Source organism: Scardinius erythrophthalmus, assembly GCF_964197995.2.
Source record: "Scardinius erythrophthalmus genome assembly, chromosome: 22".
Classification (NCBI taxonomy): domain Eukaryota; kingdom Metazoa; phylum Chordata; class Actinopteri; order Cypriniformes; family Leuciscidae; genus Scardinius; species Scardinius erythrophthalmus.
In genome coordinates this window covers 27183933-27206598 of record NC_138242.1, presented here as the reverse complement: position 1 = coordinate 27206598, position 22666 = coordinate 27183933, and the positions used below count along the sequence as shown (strand labels likewise).

Below are 22666 nucleotides of genomic sequence, written 5' to 3'. Positions count from 1 at the left end.
TTTCTTCTTTCACTGCTTCTTGTGGCCTTTCTGTCTCTGTCAATCATCACTTTTTCAATTATACTATTATAGACGCAGCAATTTCTTCTCATCAGACCCAGTGTCTTCATGATTGTAATCAAGCCCAGATCAATCCTTCCTGTCTTTCACTTAATAAAACAGTGTAAAAAGGGAGAAACAGTACAGTTTCATTAATCAAGATGTCATACATTAATCTTCATATCAGATCTTTGAGATAGAAGAGCTAAGAAGAACTACAAATGTATGTACAGTAGGTCCAAAAAGTATTCTGATGCCTAAACCACTCATACATGAATGTCGTTGTATTGCAAACAACATATCAACATTTGTTTTCACGTTTTGAATAACGTGCTTGTCCTCAATCAGTTTTTATTCCAAGTGGTGCACAATGGGAAGTGAGCTTCTGCCATTTTTCTGAAAAGAAATAATAAAAAATGTATTTGCGTTATTTATCACACAATTCGGACTTTATTTCTCACAATTTCTAGTATATTTCTTCCAATTTTGAGTTAACACCTCGCAAATTCTGACATACAAACTCGCAATTTGAGTCAAAAACTCAAAATGTAAAAAAAAAAAAAAAAAAAAAAAAATTCTAAATTAATTCAATTTTTTTTAATATTTTTTTTATTCCAAGGGTTCTGACTTTATTTCTCGCAGTTTGACTTTTTTTCCTTGCAATTCTGAGTTTACATCACACAATTTTAACTTCTTTTCTTGAAATTGTTAATTTACAATTCAGACTTTTTTCTTTTTTTTTTTAAATTGCGTGTTTTTTCCCCTCAGTTCTGAGATTACATATCACAATTCTGATTTCTTGAAATTGCGAGTTTATACAATATCTCGAAAATATTTTCTTCTGAATTCTCAGCCCATTATGAAAGTATGGTGCTCTGGGATTGATTCTGACAAAAAAAGGATTTTCAAATTTAAAAATTTAATTTGGATTATTAACCTAAAAAATATTCAAAGAATAGGCCTACTGCAAGTTGTTATTTCATTCATGAACGCAGCTGTCATGGTCATGTTCTGTTTCTTAGTCTTGTTTAGTTTAGTCATAGTTTTTCTTGTCACTGTTTTGCCTGAGTTCTTCATTAGTTGTCATGGTTTCTTAGTTACACCTGTTCCCTGTTCCGTTGATTATCATGCTCAGTGTATTTAAGCCCTTCCTCGTCTTGTGTTAAAGTAACGTTTCTGTGTGTAGTGCTTTCTGGATCCTCTTTATTGAAAGGTGTTATAATTGTTCATTCTGCCATGCATCATTCTTGGTTTTCACCATACATGCACCACCAGACAGCTAAGTTTCCCCCGGTATCACATGCAGACACTGCTTAAGCCATAGTCCCAGACTAAAATGCATGTCTGAGCTGTCTTAACTGAAAGTAACTTGCAAATGACATATCTTAAAATATGTTAGTGCCATTGTTTTGTCTCAAGATGCACACCATTAATGTTTTTCTTTTCTTTTCTATGGCATGCTATGCTATATGTCCTTAATTGAACTAAGGCCTAATCCTGACTTAATCTAAACCCTGTCTGTGAAACCCGGCCTTTTATTATAGTATATACGTTCTCCACCCACGTGCGATTGAAACCAATGTCCACTAGAGGGCAGACGAGTAAAAGACTTGGACTGTAGAAATGGAACAGGATATGGAACGGTTCCATTTACATACTAATGACTTTATTAGGCGATGTAAACAGCATCTTTTAATTACCTTAACCATGTAAAGCTTTTATAGGAATAAGCATAATTGAATTAAAACATGAAGTATTCCAATTTTTGATTTGATTATTCCATGCAGGATGTCCACCTGACAGAATGTCTGTATTTCCTCAGTCTAAAATTCAAATATAATTTTATTTAGGTGAAGAAAAAAAAAAGATATTGGTTTAATTTCAACAGAGTTGTTTTAATCCTTATCTTAATCCTGCATAGAATCAATGCCAATATGCAAAATCCTTCTTCAGATTGGCATCATTTGCCTGGTCTTTGCCCTTTCCGTTCACCCTCAAGAAGAAATATATTCGGGTTCTCAAGGTCTTAGTTATGAAGGTAAATCATTTAATGAAATTTATATGATAACATGGTGACATTTTTTTTTAAATCCACTCTAAAAAAGAATGTGGATGTCTTGCAACTGGGTATTGATATGCAGAGAACTCATTAGGTCTCATTATAATGATTGTGTCCAACAAACTACCTTTAATTAAATCATAGACATGTTGTGTTGCTCATTTCCCGGATAGATCCTGCTAATCTGTTTATTTTTATGACGGGGAAGGTTTTTACTGCGCAACAGAGAAGCATTTGAAAAATCCCCTCAAAGTTCAGTTCATTTTGCACATTGAAAATGGAAGACAAATACTGTTTATAAAAAAAGGAATCTGATTGTACCTTAAAGGTTTATTGAATTTGTGTGAATTTGTTGAAAGTTTGGTTTTATGGTGAAAGAGACACAAGTTCATCAAGTTTTTGGTCATTTGCAATAATTATACACAACAGAAAAAATTGAAGCAGTGTATAGCTGTGGTCTTCAACAGTGTAAACTACAGACTTTGTGGTAAACATAAACCTGGTTAAAGCTGGTTTACTCAGTGACCTATGTTGTCTTTTCAGCTCTAATACAGCTCTATTAACAGACCACTCTAATCTGGCAATGCAAAAAAAAAGGCACTTTAAAGCTGCTTTTCTTTTTTACTCTTAACAGAAACAATAAAAGAAACTTCATTCTCTTCCTCTTCTACTCCAGCGTGGATCTTCATCTCTCTAGTGCCCCTACTGGTCACAGGTACACATGCGGTTCATTCATCATCCTCGTTTTGGGTGGACTCGTTAATTATCTGTGATGATCGAAAGGTCAAATCATTTTCATATAAAAACTTAATATCTTTTATAAAAACTCTTTTCATGCAACTCACATGTCCATCTCTTGTCTCGATGGTCTTTATCACCACTTTCTTTGACTGGTGGTCTATCTTAGGTCTGATTTCACTCATGGACTCTGCAGGCAGAATATCAATCCAAATATAGTCATTTCATCATAAAAGTGTGATTGTGCTTCAAAGGGTTCACACAGATGGAAGCCTCCAATTATAATTCATTTTTTCAGGCCAGTGGTCCTCAGCTGGTTTAAAGGAGACATATCATGCTTTTAAATTGTTCCTTTTTACATATAAATCATACATTTGTAGTCTATATAAAGCGGAACTGCAATGCTTGGGTCTGAATTCCTCATTATTATAGCTCCACAGGCCCCTTTTCTACCCCTTTTCTGACGTGCGTCTGAGATCAACTCGTTTTGGTGCGGTCTCTTTAAATACAATTGAGACACTTCATACCCCGCCCCCTCTCCAGGATGCAGAGGTTCAACTCCACACGGTTCGGCCATTTTTGTAGTTTAATAGCAGAGATACGATTATCTAGAGGCAAAGAAACTTTTTATTCACACGTTATTAACAAAATGTCAACAACGGAAGACTTGTCCAGCCAGCCTTACATGTTCGGCCAGAGTCGGAGCCGGAGCGAGGTGAAAATGAAGACGACGAACCTGCAGAACAACGTCTTCATATGGATGTATCGCAATGGTGTGTACTGTATTTACACATGAAACTTTGGTCTACCTACCTTTTACCACCGTGTCGATTTATTTTGATTAATATATGCGAGGGAGAGAGAGCAAGACAGCGTCTAGTTTGGAGACGGTGATGTCTTGTTTACACGTTCGTCTGGCTCTGAAGAGAGAGAGAGAGTGAGCGCGCGACCGAGTCTCTCTCTCTCTGCTCGTTCTTTCAGTTAAACATGCTCCTGTCACAAGCGCGGCAGTTCATCTACATTAGACGGTGTAATGAAGCGTGTGGCTTACTACATCCAACAACCGAACATTTTAACTTACCCTCTCGTAACTTCTGCATCCTTGCTTGGACTACAAAATTGCTGCGAGAAACAGAAATGGCGGATTGCTCTTCTTCTTCTTCTTCTTTGTAACGTTTAATGGCGGGTGGCAACCAGCATTATGGTGCATTACCGCCACCTACTATGTTGGAGTGTGGGCCAGAGATTTCCTTCCCTTGATGAAAAATAAATAAATAAAAATAATAATAGTAATAATACTAATAAAGGCGGATTGCTCGAAGTGTTGGGCCGGAAGTCAATGTCCTTATTTGGCAGTTCCGCTGCAAATACTTTGACGTAATAGTTCACAAAACGTCATAGATAACAGAAAAATCGGAACAGGTTGAAAAATATGACCAAAACAGAATATAAAGATATCAACGAAGCACCTGAAGAGAATAATTTCAGATTTTCTGTACTTCTAAACACTCCAAATATACAACAAAATGCATTTAAGGGCTAAAAAAGTGCATTTGGCATGATATGTCCCCTTTAATGTTAATGTTACTGAACTTCATAAGCCCAAAAATATGCAAAGCTATTCACTTGGGCTGAATAGGAAAATTTACCATTTTGATTTCTAAATTAATGTTGAATTTCAATGGTTTTATTCTCAAACCATGTTTATTCCGACTGCATGTAAACATGTATTTGATTTTATATGATTGGATGCAATCATCTTCTTGGTTGTTTTAAAGGTTGATAAGCCTATTTATTTTACTATAATATAATAATTATGCAGGTTTTTTTAGTTAGTTGTCATACATTATTTACATTCAGCATTGTTTTTCGCTAACGTTCACAACATTCATAAGGATGATCTGAAGCATACTGTACCTCGAAGGGTTAATGATGTGATGTTGGGAAATGGTGTGGTGATCCTTGAGAGAAATAAAGAGAGAAATGATGTGTAAAAACCAATGTCAAGTCAAAAACATATTCTGATAGTCAAGTCTTACATTTCCACTCAGTATTTTTTCCCCATTAAAAAGTTTTAGCCCTAAAGAACTAAATAGTACTTTTGAAAGATATATTTATATATTTATTTACATTATAGGCCACTTTAAGGGGCTGACATGTTGAGATCAAGTGACCAGCTGAATATTATTCACTTTATCTTTTGCTCACAGAATATTCATTTTAATTATAATAAAATTGTCTAGTTAACAGGGTTAAAAATGCTTTCATTAGTTCTAGTTTTAGTTAATGATAATGTCAACTGAAACTAAAACTGATAAAAACCTTTTTTGTCAATTGAAATAAAACTGAAATAAAAAAATATATAAGTATTAATGAAAAACGTAAACTAAAGGACAATTAGAAATGTTTAGAAACTAAAACTGAACTGAAATTATAACTGGAAAAAATTAAACCTAAATAATAATATTTTAAAAACTAATAAAAATGTCAAAAACATTTATCAAAATTACTAATAATTTAATTAAAATTAAAAAGAAAACTGAAAATATAAAAATAAAGCTCATTCACAATATTAATAAAATGTATATAAATAGTAAATGTTAATTGCTGCAGTCTATTAAAATTTTTTTTTATTAATTTGAATGAATTATTTCAAAAACAATGGTTTGAATGAATGATTCAATGACTCACTGATAAAGACTACTGGATGAATCAGAGTTTTTGAATCAGCTATTGTTTTCATGATGCTGCATTTATTCCACTAAGTGTCATTATACTGTAAGTCCATGTTAAGTGCACCTTTAAAGAAAACATACTATAAACATGCACAAGCAAGAACTCACCTGCTTTCTTCCCCTTCCAGCAGCTTCCTGTAGGTGGCGATCTCAATATCCAGGGCCATTTTAACATTCAGCAGATCCTGGTATTCACGTAGATGACGCGCCATCTCATCCTTCATGTTACGGATATCCTCCTCTAGATGGCCGATGGTGTCCTGGTAACCGGATGCCTCCATGGAAAAGTTATCTTCCATCTCTCTCATCTGACGCTCCATGGACTCATTCTGAAATTATGGATCCGATAATTTGACATTAAAGCAGCCATAATATAAAGCACTTTAATAAATGCTAATCAGGGTTATTATAGTTAACTAAAACCATAAAAAAAATTGTCATTTAATAATAAATAAATTAGTGCTGTCAAATCGATTAATCGTGATTAATCGCATCTAACATAAAGGTTTGTGCTTATATAATATATGTGTACACACACACAGACATATATATATATATAAATATATACACAGACACACAAATATATATAATATATAAGTATAATAATATATATACACAAACCTTTATGTTAGATGTGATTAATCGCGATTAATCAATTTGACAGCAAATTTATTTTATTTTAGCTAGTTGCCATTGCAGCATTTCTCATTTTCATTTAGTTTAACTTGATGTATTTTATATATATATATAAAAAAAACTAAAACTGAAATAAAATAAATAATAACTATACACATGAAACAAAACTAAAACTTTAAATACGATTAAAATGAAAACAGAAAATGTAAAATCGAAATGTATAATCCCAGCTTACAAAGATATGTTCTAAGATCATTTTGCTAATATTCTCATATAATATTATAAAAAAAATTCTTGGTTATGCGACCGTTAAAGGAACATTCCGTTTGATCTTTCTTCAAACATTATGGAAGTGTTACTTTTGAATGTTCGCTGAACATTCCGAAACAAGTAGTCACATGTAAAAAAATGTTAGACAAATGTCTAACTAAAATATTTCAGTACAAAACGCTCCATGAACTATTTATAAATAACGTTTTAGTGACGTTTTGAGAACATTATTAAAGACCAGATAACTTTTAACTAACATTCTATTAATGCTACTGAAACGTTACTATGGTGTTCTGAGAACGTTCCCTGTTAGCTTGTATGTTATCTCAATGATCAACACTGATGTTAATATAATCTTCTCCAGTACTCACAGTTCCCTTAAGAGCTTCTAAGTCACAGGTGAGAGACTGAAGCTGGCGACGGTAGTCATTGGCCTCCTGCTTGGCCAGACGCATCGCGTCGTTGTTGCGGGCAGCAGCTTCTGACAGGTCAGCAAACTACAGTACAAAGAAAGAGAAAGTCCGAGATTAGGATAAAGATAAAGCTCCATCTGCCTCTCGCTTTTGTTTTCTGTTTACCACTGAATGACACTGATTGTGCTAGTTTCAAGTTTGAAGATCTAGGCTAATAGATCAATAGGTCCATTAGGAAAATCAATACTGTGACACAAGAGCAGATGGTCTCGAAATCCTCTACGTCGACCATCTGCCACGTCTGAGATGATACTTACTCATTCTTGAAACATCTCACACTGTCTTGCCAGATCAGCAGCACTTCCACTCACAATAATGCTAAATGACCCTTTGTTTTATTGTTTCATTGTTTATTTGTTGTTCTTTATTATCTCAGGAGATTGAATAGATGTTCATCAACTTTTAATTTGGAGAAATATAAATGCACATTTATTGCATAGCAGCTCAGACTCTTAAAATCTAAATGTTTTGTAAGGCCGGGTTTCACAGACAGGGCTTAGATTAAACCAGGATTAGGCCTTAGTTCAATTAAAGTAGCTTTAATAAACATGTCTAAGAAAAAAACATTACTGGCATGCATCTTGAGACTTGAAATATTTTAAGATGTGACAGGGCAAGTTGCTTTTACAGTAGTTAAACACCTCAATCATGCATTTAAGCCTTGTCTGTGAAATGTATGGTAAATGTAGTAATGTTACTGAAATACACAGGCCTAACAACATGTAGTTGGCACAAACCATATTTATTCTTGCTGATCTGATTTGAAATTGGTTGCACAACTTTAGATATAGAGAAAGATATGGAATATGGGAAAGTGTTTTCCTTATTATAAAAAATAATTTTATATTGTTATGGTGGAAAAACGATTAGCTGAGATACTGACCTTGGATTTGTACCATTCCTCAGATTCCTGGATGTTCCTGGAAGCCAGAGTCTCGTACTGCTGCCGAACGTCTTTCAGGGCAGCGGTGAGGTCAGGTTTGGACACTTCCATATCAATCTGCACATGCTGCTCCTGCATCTGGATCTGGAGTTCGGCAAGTTCCTGAGGAGATGTCGGACAAAATCACTTGAACAATCCAAATACACAGTTTGTACTGTTCAAAAGATTAGGGTCTGAAAAGAAGTCCCTTTACGCTCACCAAGGCTGCATTTGGTTGATCAAAAATACAGTAAAAACAATAATATTGTGAAATATTTTTCATATTTAATGTTTTAATGTAATTTATTGCTGTAATGGCAAAGCTGAATTTTCAGCATAATTACTCCAGTCTTCAGTGTCACATGATCCTTCAGAAATCATTCTAATATGCTGATTCGATGCTCAAGAATGATTTCTTATTGAAAACACTTTATGTGGAAACTGCGATACATTTTTTTCAGGATTCTTTGATGAATAGAAGAGTTCAAAAGAACCGCAGATAACATTAAAAATGTCTTTACTGTCACTTTTTTATCAATTTAATGCATCATTGCAGAATTAAGTATTCAAAAAATACCTTACTGACCCCAAACTTTTTAGTGTAGATGTCATCTTTAGTTTTTGATTTGAATGCAAACAGAACAAATATGACTGAAATAAAGTAGCGATAGTTTATTAGCCCTGAACTAATGTACGTCCTGATCCTGAAACAATGTCTCAGCTTTATTCTCTTGGAATTACTCCCGTTTCCACAACCCATTTAATCACTATGGCAGCCGGTCACACATGCCTGACAATCCCCTTATATTAACAAGCCCAACAAAAGAGTCAGTCGGCCAGAAAACCAGGACTGTGAGCAGAAGAGTTGAATTCCCAGAGGAAATTCAATTCATTTTATCTTTTAATAGCTCAGGGGATTCTGAGTTGTTTCTTTTAAGTGTCAGCTTTGTCTCAGATGCTTCTCCTTCTAGATCTATAAACATAATGTGGATAGTATTACTCAGATAATTTGGTCCCGAAAGAATCGGAAGATAAATGTTTGAATTCATCTCTCATTTTTGATTGCATGTCTTGGCAAATCTGAGACATGACTGATATCTATTCTGAGACGCATGGGGTCTTTTTCTCAGGAGCAAAATCTGTGAAAATTGTCATTTTCATTTAATGTTATTGTCATCAATGAGAAACAAGTGAGATATTAAAGGGGTGGTTGATCATGATTTCACTTTTCTAACTTTAGTTAGTGTGTAATGTTGCTGTTTGAGCATTAACAACATCTGCAAAGTTACAATGCTCAAAGTTCAAAGCAAAGGGAGATATTTGCTTTTAAAGAAATCATTTTTTAAGGACTACAACAAATGGCTGGTAGGGACTACATGACATTCCTCACTGGTTAGTGACATCACCAACCCTAGAATTTACATAAACCCCGCCCCCTGAACACGATTTATAGATTATCAAGACAGAATATGCTAATCAATGACTAGAAGCAGTGGTGGACGAAGTACACATACCATGTACTTGAGTAAAAGTAAAGATACTCAAGGTAAAATATTACTCAAGTAAAAGTAGAAGTGCTGCCTTTAAACATTCACTTGAGTAAAAGTACAAAAGTATTTGCCTTCAAATGTACTTAAGTATCCAAGTACTATGATTTTTTTATGGCTATAATGTCCTATTATAATTTTTGTCACAAGACTCTTGCTTAACTCAGTCTATACGTGAAGACTCCAATGTCACTCTTGGCACATCAATCTATTAATAAAATGACATTAATTAGTCTCTATATAAATTTATATTATATATATTTTTTAATTGAATACATTTTTTGTGTGTTTAATTTTGGACGGAAGGGGACTGTTCCCATAAGGTATAATACATTTACAGTATTCACTGTACATATTTTTCACGAGCATCTATGGTTATAATAGGCCTATTATAAACATCCTAATGTTATGATACATTCACATAAACCTGCACAATGCCATTAAATACACACACACACACACACACACACACACACACACACACACACACACACACACACACACATTCATACATATATATATATATATATATAATTTATTTATTTATTTTATTTTTTTCTACGTTATGTGAGCAGCCTATTTCCTTCCAAAATTAAACACCAAAACGTATTAATGCAGTGTTTCTGCTACTCCCCAGAAAAAAAATGCTATTATATGCAAGTAATTTTAGTGTCAACGTAATAAGCAATGCTCATTATGCGTCAATATTTACCGATAATTGCTGCAATAATAGTAATTATAATAAAATAATTAAAATAATTGCTCTCCCCCGCTTAAAATCATTGGCAACGCGATTTGTTTGGAACTATAGAAAGCTACACGAATCACGTGACCGCGCGGCGGCGAGATCACAGCGGCTGCACACTGCACAGGCCATTCGAATGATATTAAAATACTGCGAGATCGATTAGAGTGTACTAGTGTAGACGGCTCTGTATGCTTTTCAATCACTCTCGCGATGTCAAACTGATCGGTCTGTGCAGCTCCGGTTCAAGTCGAACAAGCCTAGTGTGTCGCAACCTTATACGGTCTATGGTCACAACTCTCATATTTAACAGCTCTGGTTCACGCAGATAGCGCCAAGGCAAGTTCAAAACAAAGCACGCACGTTGTAGGCTAGTGATTGGTGGCTCGTTTGACCAGTTAAGTTTTTATCCACTCATAAATAAAAAGGAACGACTGATTTTGAAAATGTAGTAGAGTAAAAAGTAAGATATTTGACTTTGAAATGTAGTGGAGTTAAAGTAAAAGTCTTCCAAAATTGAAATACTCAAGTAAAGTACAGATTCGCAAAAAAACTACTTAAGTACAGTAACGAATTACATTTACTTCGTTACTGTCCACCACTGACTAGAAGATAACTACACATAAGCTTCATAAATTCATCAACTAACCATTCAGAAATGTCCTGTTGCATTCTACATGTTGTCACTTCTTCTTGAGTCTCTCCATCATTGTCTTGACTCCGGTTTGAACATAAAAGGCTAAAAGTGTTTTAAATTTTCAGTGCATGTCTGTGTGAGTGCAAGCTGTTGTAGCTCCGCCCTCTGTGCAGGGAGCAGCAGCTCATTTGCATTTAAAGGGACACACACTAAAACGGTGCGTTTTTGCTCACCCTCAAAAAGCGACAATTTTAACATGCTATATAAAAATATCTGCGGGGTATTTTGAGCTAAAACTTCACATACACACTCTGGGGACATCAAAGACTTATTTTACATCTTGTGAAAAGGGCGTTATACCACCCCTTTAAAGAGATCTCATTTTTGATGTTTCTGTCTCCAGGTGGTTCAGTACCTCATCGTGAAGCTTCCTCAAGAAAGAGATCTCTTCTATCAAGGACTCCACCTTTCTCTCCAGGTCCAGTCGGGCCAGGGAGGCGTTATCAACATCCTGTGGGCGTAACACATGTAAAATATATCAATTATGTGGCAACCTAGGAGACATCTCTCCTAAAAATATTGGGTTACACTTTGTTTTAAGGTGTCCGTGCTATAGTGTAATTATACACTTAATTACTGAGTAATACTATAGGGTTAGGGTTTAAGAATAGGGTTAGTTGCATGTAATTGTGCATAATTTATAGTTATTACTACAGTAACTACATGTAACAAGGACACTGTAAATCAAATGTTGTTTTGAACTTGTGCTTCCTTGACATCATCTGAATTCCACACAGTTCCTTTTTTCATTCTTCTTTCTCTGCACTAAAAGAATCACATTATATACTATCGGTCAAAAGATTGTTTTTTTTGTTATTTGTTTTTTAAAGGTCTCACAATGTATGGCAGCCACTACTCTGGTCTTCAGTGTCACATGATCCTTCAGAAATCATTCAAATATGCTGATTTGCTGCTCAAGAAACATTTCTTACTTTTATCAATGCTGAAAACAGTTGTGCTGCTTAATATTTTCGAGGAAACCATGATACATTTTTTTTCAGGATTCTTTGATGAATAGAAGGTTCAAAAGAAAAACATTTATTTGAAATAGATACAATTTGTAATACTATAAATGTCTGTCACTTTTGATCAATTTAATGCATCCTTTCAGAATAAAGGTATTTAATTTCTTTCAAAATGAAAAATCTCACTGACCCGAAACTTCTAAACCATTCCTGAATAAATTAAATAACAATAGCTCGCCTGCTGCTAATTGTTTGTAGAGCTGCAGCTGGTGGTGGCAGACACCCTTTAAAGCGCACACACACACACACACACACACACATCCTCTTCTCTGGGACCATAAGTCACCAATGTCCCCTGGTAAATACTGGCTCCTCCCACTCGTACAACAGTTTGCATTGTCATGAACACCCAGCCTGCTCTCAGACAAAGCTCTCTTTTCAATTGTGTGTCTGAATCTGATGCCGGACAGGAGGGCAGCTTGGCCAGGCCTGCACTGACCCTTTTATTGTGAGGAGGCTGGCAAACACTGACTGGAACACTAACTGATCACATGTAACTGGTGCTGGCACTCAATTAAACATCAGGCCCAATAATATGTCTAAAAAGTGGTTGTTAGTGGATACCTGTCTGAAGCTCCGAAGGCTGTTCTCAGCATCCTCTTTCAGAACCATCTCTTCTTGAAGTCTGAAAATGATATGAATATTTGAGCAGAGCCACACCCTCATAACACAACCAAACCCACTCAAGCACCTCATGCACTGGAGCATCTCACAAACGAAATATGTTCACCAGATAAAGCCTTTGATATCAAACTTAAATCAATTTCTTTTCATTTGCTGTATCAAAAAATTAAACCGATGATGGGTAGTTCTTAATAAAGGAAAAAACATGTAAAGTATCGAAGAGCTTTGTTCTTATGCAGAATCACCTTGCACTGTAAAAATGTTGTAACATGCTTTTATTGAGGTCATAAATATGATTTAATTTGACTGAATTAAGTTTTAGTCATTTAAAAGTCAGGTCAGAGAGAAATAGATCCTCAGCAAATCATATTTTAAAAGAAATATTTCATAGGATTATAAGATCTTTCTATATTTTCTTACTAAGGCATGGTTTATACAGTTTTTTTTAATCACATTTCATATTCTGGTGATATGAAATATGAAACTTTAGACAACATTTTGGTTTTATTTGACCTGGTAAAGAAAAAAAAACACTACCTATAAGGAAGAGCTTCATCCTGAGTGAATTAAACATCATTTTACACTTCCAAAAAAAAAAAGGGGAACATATATTTATGTAGGTGGAAATATGTTATTAAACATGACTGAATCAACCTGACTGTCTTATGCACAAATCATTTTAAAGAAAACTCCGCCTATAAGGAAGAGCTGTCCTGAGCGAAATAAACAGCATAATACACTGACAATAAAAATAAATGGGGTAACATAATTCTGTTGTTAAAAAAATATGTTATTAAACATGAATGAATCAATCTGACTATCTTATGTTACACAGCAATAAATAAATAAATAATAATTTTAAGGATCACCAGGTAGAAATAGCTCCTTAAAATGTACAGCTATTTTCACTTTTTACAGTGACTCTTTTTACTACTCCAAAATGCAAAGCCTTCCATGTTTTGTTGTATAAATGCAACATTTTAAAAATGATATAGCTTAAAGCCTATATATTTTATGAATGCATTTTTGTTAGCCTATTTATTATTAATTTATGTTAAATGCGAAATGACAATAATCTGATTTAGACTAAACCCAAAAACTAGTTTGCAAAAACTGCCCGTATAAAAATATGAACATGCACCTGCCACATGCATTTTTTATTATTATTAACTTTTTTCTTTTACTTTGATCAGTTTTGTCAGTTGGACATACTTCTCTTTGAGGCGCTGGATGTCCTCTCCCATATTGTCCCGGTCCACCTCCACTCTGGCCTTGTCGTTGGTGAGCTGATCCACTTGTCTCCGCAGTTCCCTCATCTCTTCCTCGTACAGATCCCCGATCCGGGTCGCGCCTTTGCCCCTCATCTGCTCCAGCTCCGCCGTCAAGATCTTATTCTGCTGCTCCAGAAACCTCACTTTCTCTATGTAACTGGCAAACCTGTCGTTGAGATGTTGCATCTGCGCTTTCTCATTGGTTCGGTTGGCTTTGAACTCGATGTTGATGGCGTCGGCGAGCCCGAAATCCAGTTTATCGGTGGCGAGCCTGGGCAGGGGCGCGCTGGAGCGCGTCCTCACTCCCCTGCTCATGTGGATGGACGAGGAGGACGCGCCGCCGTAGGACACGCGTGGGGGTGTGCGCCCCGGGCTGCTGTACTGCCGACTCGAAAAATTGGACCGGGACATCACTTCTCGCTCCCCACCGAACATCCTTTTATAAGAAGAGGTGCTTGTTCGGTTGGCCATTGTAATCCTTTAGTTCTGGGTTGTTGTTGTTGTTGAAGTCAGCGTCTACTTTCACCCTGTCCGGACCAACCGAGACCACTGCAGAGGTTCGGCTTGCATTTATAGTCCACTCCCTATGCTAATGACATAACGGCGCAGGGAGGTTTGGTGACGCAGAGGTGTCGGGGCGGAGGAGCAGATGTGCCCCTTTATAATGAAAGAGCTTGACCATGGCAAATACTACAGGGATAGCTGTAAAAAGAGATATAGGCATAGATATAGCCTGTTTACTGTATAATACAGTTTATGTGTGTAACAAATGCAGGTTACCACGTTTTATATTGTATATATTAATATTTAAAAAGAATGTAAACAAAAATAAATATAATGTTAGTTCAAATTTTACTACGAAAATAAATACATAAATACAAACTATTTATATATTCAAATTATATCCTATATTATTAATTTATTTGGCAATAGGCTATAATATGTTATTATTAAAACATTACTGTATTATATATATATATATATATGTTAATGTATTTAGTAGAATATATTAGCCTATACACTATTGTATTTAGTAGAAAATGATATTAATATTAAATGTAAACATAAATAAAAAATTATATAATTTCAAATAATTACTACGAAAACAAATAGGCTACATCAATACAACATATTTATATATTCAAATTAAATAGACCTACTTATTATTAATCTATTATATCATATAATATATTATTATTAAAACACAATTACTATTATATATATATATATCAGTAAATTATCTTAATATTAAAAAGGAATGTAAACATAAAAACAATATTATTTTAAATAATTACTGCTACGAAAATAAGTAGGCTACATAAATGCACCATATTTATATATTCAAATTATATAGTTTATTATTTATTTATTATATCATGTATTATTATCAAAAAAGTTTATAATTTTTGAAGATAACGTAATCTACTTGTACTGTAACAGTTTAAAACGCAAATGACATTTTAATGTAAAATTATTATTATTATTATCATTATCATTATTTTTTATTAATAATAATATTAAAAAGAAGAAGAAAAATAGAAGAGGAAGAAATCATAGGAAGAAATTAAAAAAAAAGCGGAACGAGTCGCGTATGGATTTGTTTCTAGACGGTCATGTATTCGGGATTGCACATGTGGCATGTCTGAGACGCTGTCAAAATATTATTAACATCATCCAGCAGTGAAGAATGGACAACATGGACCGACTCCGTGTTTTGGAATTATACAGCGGAATAGGCGGGATGCATTATGCTTTACATGGTACGTGATTTTGTTTAAATCCGGAGCGATTATTGAAACACATGACTGACACAGGATCAGTTGCAAAGGCTCTGTCTCTGTCAAGTTATTGGTACGCTGGTTTGAGTCTCTGTTGTCTGATCCCCACAGGTGTCACTGTTCCCTTACTGTACTGTACATTGTTCTTTATAAACAAAAAATAAAACAGATTCACTGGAGTTGTGTAGACTAGCTAAAACTCTTAGTAACTTTAGTTGAATTCATTTGCGTTTCTTTCAGAGAGCTCAGTTCCAGCTGAAGTTGTGGCAGCTGTGGATGTCAACACAACAGCCAATGAAATCTACAAACACAACTTCCCCAGTACCCCACTCTTGCCCAAAACTATCGAGGTCAGTCCTGCCCACTTGATTCTTATTTGAGTATGTAAATATTAGCCACATTTTGTTTGGACGCATACACATTCATGAAGTTTTGTATGAATCAGTCTCTTCTTTATGCCAATGAATACAGGCAAACAATATACATCATTAGTACTTGATAACAAGTAAGATTATTACCACTGACTTGCATTTCTTGCATTGTTTATGTCACTGTAATCACTGTATTATGTCTGCTTGTGCAATCAAAATCTTATTTAACTGATTTATTGCACTCATAACTACACATCTCTTTTGTAACATCCTTAAAATTACGTTTTTGTACGTCCTACCAGCACATAGTCCCATGACTGGGCTTTTAAAAGCAATAGGAGGTAAAAGTGTAACTGAGTGGTTTTTGTGGTGGTTAAAGGTTCTGTGCTTTGTCAGCATGTAATAATGTACCTGCCACTGGCCTCAGTTCAGAATAATATACAACAATGGATGGAGATTTTAAAAAGTGATAAAGAATATGGATTAGCTATTTAAATGGTAGTATTTTGGAGTAAATTATTATGTTTATGTTCAGGACTTAGTAATTTAACTTAATAATCATAAATCTTTTTTTCTTTTATCATCATGTATATCTTTATATGTGGATTGTTATAGGATAAGCTTGTGTTTTTGTCATTTTATTATTTTTTTCTTAAAAAGTTGTTTAATGCTATCTCTTTTGGTTTTGTGTATAAGGGAATGACGTTACAGGATTTTGACAAGCTGAACTTTGACATGATTTTGATGAGTCCACCATGTCAACCATTTACCAGGTGATCTGCATTTTTCTCTTGTTCATTGAAGAAATAATTCACACAGAATTAAAATTCTGATTTTATTTTCTCGTGCGCATGTTGTGTCAAATTATATGCCTTTCTTTCTTTTGTGGAACACAACAGGAGAAATCTTGAGTATACAGTGATGGTCGTTTTGTTCCGTGCAATGCAGTAAATGGAGACTGGAGCTTTCAATCTTGGATAGGGAGCATAAAAGCATCATAGATGTGTCTCATACAGTTTTCTGAAGCAAAATCATAGCTTTTTGTGAGAAACAGACTGAAGTTTAAGCCTCATATGATCCTTTATAGTGCTTTTGCATGTTTTTTAAAGATCGTTTGCCTCAGTTCCCATATATAGTGATTGCATGGAAAAGAGTGACTGATACAAATCTTTAAAATTGTTCCAGTTGTGTTCCACAATAGAAAGAAAGCCATACAGGTTTGGAACAACATGAGGGTGAGTAAATAAAATTATTTAATTTCTGGCTGAACTATTCTTTCATCATGTTAACATCTCCACCTTTTTCCTAACAAGCCAACTGTGTTTTAGATTATGGGAGGCACTTCCGGTTTGTTTGGAGAAGTTCCACTCAAAAAGACCGAAACAATCATTTAGAATCATAAGGTTTCGCTACAAATAATCCTCATCTGTCGTTTTGACTGAATGAGCTGTAAAATGTCCTTCATATTATATTTTCAGACGTCATGAGAATAACGTAACGCTTGGTATTTTAATGTGACAAGAATGTATGTCAATGACGAGCTCTTTTCAGTCGCTGCATTCTTTACCTCCTGATCATTTTGTTGTTTTCCCTTTGTATTCCAGTATGAAAAAAGACAACATATATAACATGTTTTAGTAATTTAACGGAAGTCACTCCCATGATTTGTGCAAAGCGTCATTGCGTGTAGGAAAAAGGTGGATACTGTTCAAAAGTTTAGGGTCAGTAAGGCTATTTATTGTTTGTTTTTGTTTTTTGAAAGAAAGAAATTAATACTTTATTCAGTGACACTGAAGACTGGAGTAATGATGCTGAAAATTCAGCTTTGCATCACACAGAATTGGTTATTTTAAATTACAATAATATTTCACAATATTACTGTTTTTACTGCATTTTTGATCAAACAAATGCAGCCTTGGTGACTTTTACAGACAGATTTTACCAATCCTAAACTTTTGAACGGTTGTGTATTACTGCTCTATACTGTATGTCTGTAATGTGAAAAAGGCTGCTAAATTGGTTGACTAAAGCTAACGTGTGTTTCTCAATAGGATTGGTTTGCAGGGAGATGTTGCTGACCCCAGAACAAAGAGCTTCCTTTATATCCTGGACCTTCTGCCAAGGTCAGACTGATCAATCTGAGCTCTTATGAACGCCTGCTACAGACATTTCAGCAATCCTATAAGATCATTACAAATCACACTGTCCGACATGGATCTTGTAAACTTGGGGACGACACGTATGTAGGCTGTACGATGATGACGCCTATTGAATCATAGGCTACGACCCAAGCTAGTATAGAAGAATAAAAACGTTATCAGCATGTGCTAGTGGTAATTGTGCACTTAGACAATTGTGTTTTTTATGTGCGTTAAACAAAAGAGGAGGAAGCGAAAGATGAGAATATGAACGCGGTCAGTGCTAGGGAAAAGAGGTCAACTTGGCATGACGTTCGCACCAAGTACGATAACTATAAAGATAACGATAAAGATAACTATATATGCGTCCACACCAACAACCGATAACGGTCTTTTTATTCTAAGCACGCGCGCGCCCGCGCTGCGGTTTCAAAGTAGCGAAAATGGATGACCTGCTGCTGCTTTACGTTACAAAAAAATATCAAAAGAAAAACAGGCGCTTTTGGGTACACGATATCCTTAATGTATACAACGCCTTTTTCACTGCAACTTCAGCAATATTGTCAAAACTAGCGCTGGATAGCCTCACTGAGGTAATTTTGTTACACTATGCTAAACTGATCTCATCGTTAATACTTCTCACCATTTATTCCCAGGATACGACCGATTGCTTTCCATATATCCATCTTTTTTAACGTATCCTTGAAAAGGGGTTTGACTTGTCAAACAGTGGAGGATTTTTTTGTACCTCGACGATTAATTCTCTGCAATGTCATTTGCCATTTTAATGCGCGAGACCTTTAAATTAGAATGGATTCTGATTGGCTGTCAGTGTTTTATCGTTGGACAGCTGGAAAAAAATCGTTCTGAAAGTGATCCCAACGATATCGTTCCTCATATCTTTATCGTTATAGTTGTGGTGTGAACTCTGTTATTCTTTAATATGGAGAACGATTTTTAGAATTATATCTTTATCGTTATCTTTATAGTTATCGTGCTTGGTGTGAACGGGCCAAGTTTAAGTTTTAGTGCCATGTCGCATTGATCAATACGCCATTTCATGTTGCATTTTTATTGGCTAGTCAGCAGGCGTATTTCGTAGTAGGAAACACACTGTGAGATGATCATGCTAAATTTCAGTAAATTATCACATGCTATCTTTGTTCACAAGACCAAAGTCTTTGAACATTTCTCACTGTATGACGTAGGACCATAGTTAGTCGCAACAACCACAGAAACTGGCACAATTGGTCATCTTTCGTATGGGACAGCCCACAATCGCACAATGGGTACCGGGCGTAAGTCACTGAAGCGGTTCTCTGATATTGATTTCCAAATTTGAGTTAGAAATTCTCTCTCTCTCTCTCTCTCTCTCTCTCTCTCTCTCTCTCTCTCTCTCTCTCTCTCTCTCTCTCTCTCTCTCTCTCTCTCTCTCTCTCTCTCTCTCTCTCTCTCTCTCTCTCTCTATCTCTCTCTCTCTCTCTCTCTCACTCACTCACTCTCTACTTCTCTAAAGCCAAATTTCCTGGCAATGTTCTTTCTACAGTATTTTTGCACATCTCACATTATTAATTCATGCATTATAAAGGAATAAAGAATAGCTTCCTCTCTCTCCCTCTCCATTTGCCCTTTCTCAAGTCTATTGTGTTATTCCCGAACTCAGCCAAGGTGTTTTTTTCCCAGAGTGTGTTTGTGAAAGAATGTTCCTCTCTTTGTCCCTGCAGGCTCAGCGAGCGGCCGCGATTCATTCTGCTGGAGAATGTGAAGGGCTTTGAGACTTCTGCTGCAAGGTAACCAGGGCGGCACAGTGGCTTTGAGATCACCATGGTGATGTGGCTATGAGCCAATGGGGTCATGGGTTTCCCCTCTGTGTTACTGTCATGTATTGTGTTAATAAGAATCTTATACAGTAGTTGTCTGCGCATTAAACTGAGATGGATGAAAGTATTTTAATATTGAAAAAGTTCACACTTTGCCTTAAAGTGTTCTTATCAATGTTGTATAGTGTCTAAATATATATTAGATGTTCTGTTTTTTTAATTGACAGGGATGCTTTGCTTAAGACACTGAGAGAGTGTGACTACATCTTTCAGGAGTTTCTGATCTCACCAACATCTGTGAGTATGTCTCCTCCTTTGACATCCTTGAAAAAGAGCTGTTAATGTCTCTTAAAAACCTCAGAAAGTTAATGCCAGTTTTGTTGTGGTCACAGCTTGGGATACCAAACTCTAGGCTCAGATACTTCCTCATTGCAAAGAGACCACCAGGATCCTTCTCATTCCCAAGATCAGCAGAGGTACTTTTCTGGTTAGACCTATTCTAACCGAGATACCACAATACAGTGACTATTGAATACTAAAGCTTTTAATCTACTGGCAGATTATAGAGGGTTTCCGCATGTCTGAATCCCCAGACAGTCTCGCTGTTCCACACGATCATCCTACACCTTCTGAATCTGAGAGAGAAAAGACTGGGACGATTATTTTTAAGATGGAGACTGAACGAGAGTTAGAAAAGAAGAGGAATCAGGACAAACAGGAGAGTGTCCAGAGGCTGCAGGACTTTCTGCAGAAGGAGGAGGAGGACATGGACCGGTATCTGCTGCCTCCCAAAACCCTGCTCAGATACGCTCTACTGATGGATATAGTTCAGCCCAGTAGCAGGAGATCAGTTTGCTTTACTAAAGGGTGTGTGTATTTTTAATATTATTATATTTTATTATAATTAAATTATAAGTATTTTAAATATAAAATTTATAATGAATGATAAACTAATTAAAATATATATTTATATAAGAAAAAAACACACAAATATATTTTCCTCATAATTGCATTTTTTATAAATTAAAAGTATCATAATAAATTGTAATATATCTGCAAGTGTTGTGTATATATATATATATACACTGTACATAATATATACATAAATTGTGTGTGTGTGTGTGTATGTATATATATATATATATATATATATATATATATACATATATATATATATATATATATATATATATATATATATATATATATATATATATATATATATATATATATATATATGTATATATATATATATATACACATAGTTAACATGATATTTAATTATTTCTCATTAATATTTTTATATTTTAATTATATTTACATATTATATATATATATATACATACATATACATACATATATACATACACATAGTTAACATGATATTTAATTATTTCTCATTAATATTATATATTAATTACATATATTATATTTTAATTATATTTACATATATATATATATATATATATATATATATACATACATACATATACATACATGCATACATATACATACATGCATACATATACATATATACAAACATATATATATATATATACACACATATATACATAGTTAATATGATATTTAATTATTTCTCATTGATATTTTTATATTTTAATTAAATATATATATATGACAAAATATGGCAATTTAATTTGTTTTTCTTCCTCTTAACCTTTTATAATGTAAAAAAATCTTTTGAATATGTTTTCCTCATTATAATTGCATTTTAATATTAAAAGTATCATTATTAATATATATAAACTGTTGATTTTCTCTGTGTAGTTATGGTCACTATGTGGAGGGCACGGGCTCCGTCCTGCAGTCCTGTGTGGATGTGGAGCTAGAGAGTGTGTTTAAGAGCCTGGAGCTGCTTTCTGAAGAGGACAAACTGAAGCAGCTTCTCCAGTTAAAGCTGAGATACTTCACACCCAGAGAGATCGCCAACATCATGGGCTTTCCTGCAGATTTCTGTAAGACGTTCACCAGACACCAAACAGCGGCATCACACACATTCACCAACACAGCACTGAAGAAAAACACACAAGTTAACAGAAATCTTCTTAACTTAATATTATGTGCATAGACATTGTTTTATGGTATTATATTTCAGACCATAAGCTTTAAAGTCCAGTATGTCATTCCACTGGAGTGTGAAAAGGTTAATGAATAGCTTTCCATTATTTACTTTTGGCTTCCATTTAGATAATTAGCTGTTTCAGGATTCATAATTTGTTTTTTTGCAATAATGCTTTACAGACAAAGCAAAGGTGAAGACAGGGAGAAAAAGAAGATTAGAGAGATTTCGGCCCCTCTGTACAATTTTAAAACACTTTCACTCACATTTTCTGAGAACTCAGACCCATTCATACTGTTAATGAATAGTCATAAGAAACAGCATTGTGAAAATATAATAATATTGTCGTTCAATTACATGTATTTTGTGTTTCAGCATTTCCAAAGCAAATTTCCATTAAGCAGCAGTACCGTGTGCTGGGGAACAGCCTGAACGTCCATGTGGTTTCACATCTTATACGTCTCATGAACTCATAATAAAACATTGGGAAATTAGATGTTATATATATCATCATACATTTTTCTGTAAAGTTGTATATTATTGAATAAAATAATTTTTTTTATACTGTACATTTGCTTCGTTATTACTACTTTCTCTCATTTGATCACACAATACAAACCAGTTACACTATATCATTTTAATGGTTATATCAGCTGCCGGTGATTTACTGTGAAGCTATTCACATTCAGAGGGAAAAT

General features: G+C 34.7%; 2 protein-coding genes across 2 annotated transcripts; one reads left to right on the top strand and one right to left on the bottom strand.

The window, feature by feature from the left end:
* Positions 1-2067: 2067 nt before the first annotated feature.
* On the bottom strand, positions 2068-14329 carry vim (vimentin). The gene is made up of 9 exons (XM_081352617.1): positions 13723-14329; positions 12451-12511; positions 11217-11312; positions 7834-7995; positions 6849-6974; positions 5680-5900; positions 4754-4797; positions 2944-3026; positions 2068-2865 (listed from the first exon to the last, which is right to left on the bottom strand). The coding sequence occupies exons 1-9, from the start codon at positions 14250-14252 to the stop codon at positions 2827-2829; spliced, it is 1362 nt and encodes a 453-aa protein (XP_081208743.1). The 5' UTR covers positions 14253-14329; the 3' UTR covers positions 2068-2826.
* A 1051-nt stretch (positions 14330-15380) lies between these two features.
* trdmt1 (tRNA aspartic acid methyltransferase 1) lies at positions 15381-22536 on the top strand. The gene is made up of 10 exons (XM_081353287.1): positions 15381-15541; positions 15800-15909; positions 16627-16703; positions 17982-18053; positions 19793-19858; positions 20116-20185; positions 20281-20364; positions 20448-20755; positions 21677-21864; positions 22344-22536. Exons 1-10 carry the CDS (start codon positions 15469-15471, stop codon positions 22442-22444), a joined length of 1149 nt encoding a protein of 382 aa, XP_081209413.1. The 5' UTR covers positions 15381-15468; the 3' UTR covers positions 22445-22536.
* The last annotated feature ends 130 nt before the right edge of the window (positions 22537-22666 follow it).

What these genes read in the sequence shown, in the direction of transcription:
- vim (XM_081352617.1), bottom strand. Translation starts at nt 14,252, where the DNA reads ATGGCCAACCGAACAAGCACCTCTTCTTATAAAAGGATGTTCGGTGGG. An exon ending in ATCCAGCGCCTCAAAGAGAA is followed by an intron (nt 12,512 to 13,722) that starts GTATGTCCAACT and finishes TATCATTTTCAG; the next exon opens with ACTTCAAGAAGAGATGGTTC. An exon ending in TAGAAGCTCTTAAGGGAACT is followed by an intron (nt 5,901 to 6,848) that starts GTGAGTACTGGA and finishes CCATAATTTCAG; the next exon opens with AATGAGTCCATGGAGCGTCA.
- trdmt1 (XM_081353287.1), top strand. Translation starts at nt 15,469, where the DNA reads ATGGACAACATGGACCGACTCCGTGTTTTGGAATTATACAGCGGAATA. An exon ending in TCTTGCCCAAAACTATCGAG is followed by an intron (nt 15,910 to 16,626) that starts GTCAGTCCTGCC and finishes TTTGTGTATAAG; the next exon opens with GGAATGACGTTACAGGATTT. An exon ending in TCAGTTTGCTTTACTAAAGG is followed by an intron (nt 20,756 to 21,676) that starts GTGTGTGTATTT and finishes TTCTCTGTGTAG; the next exon opens with TTATGGTCACTATGTGGAGG.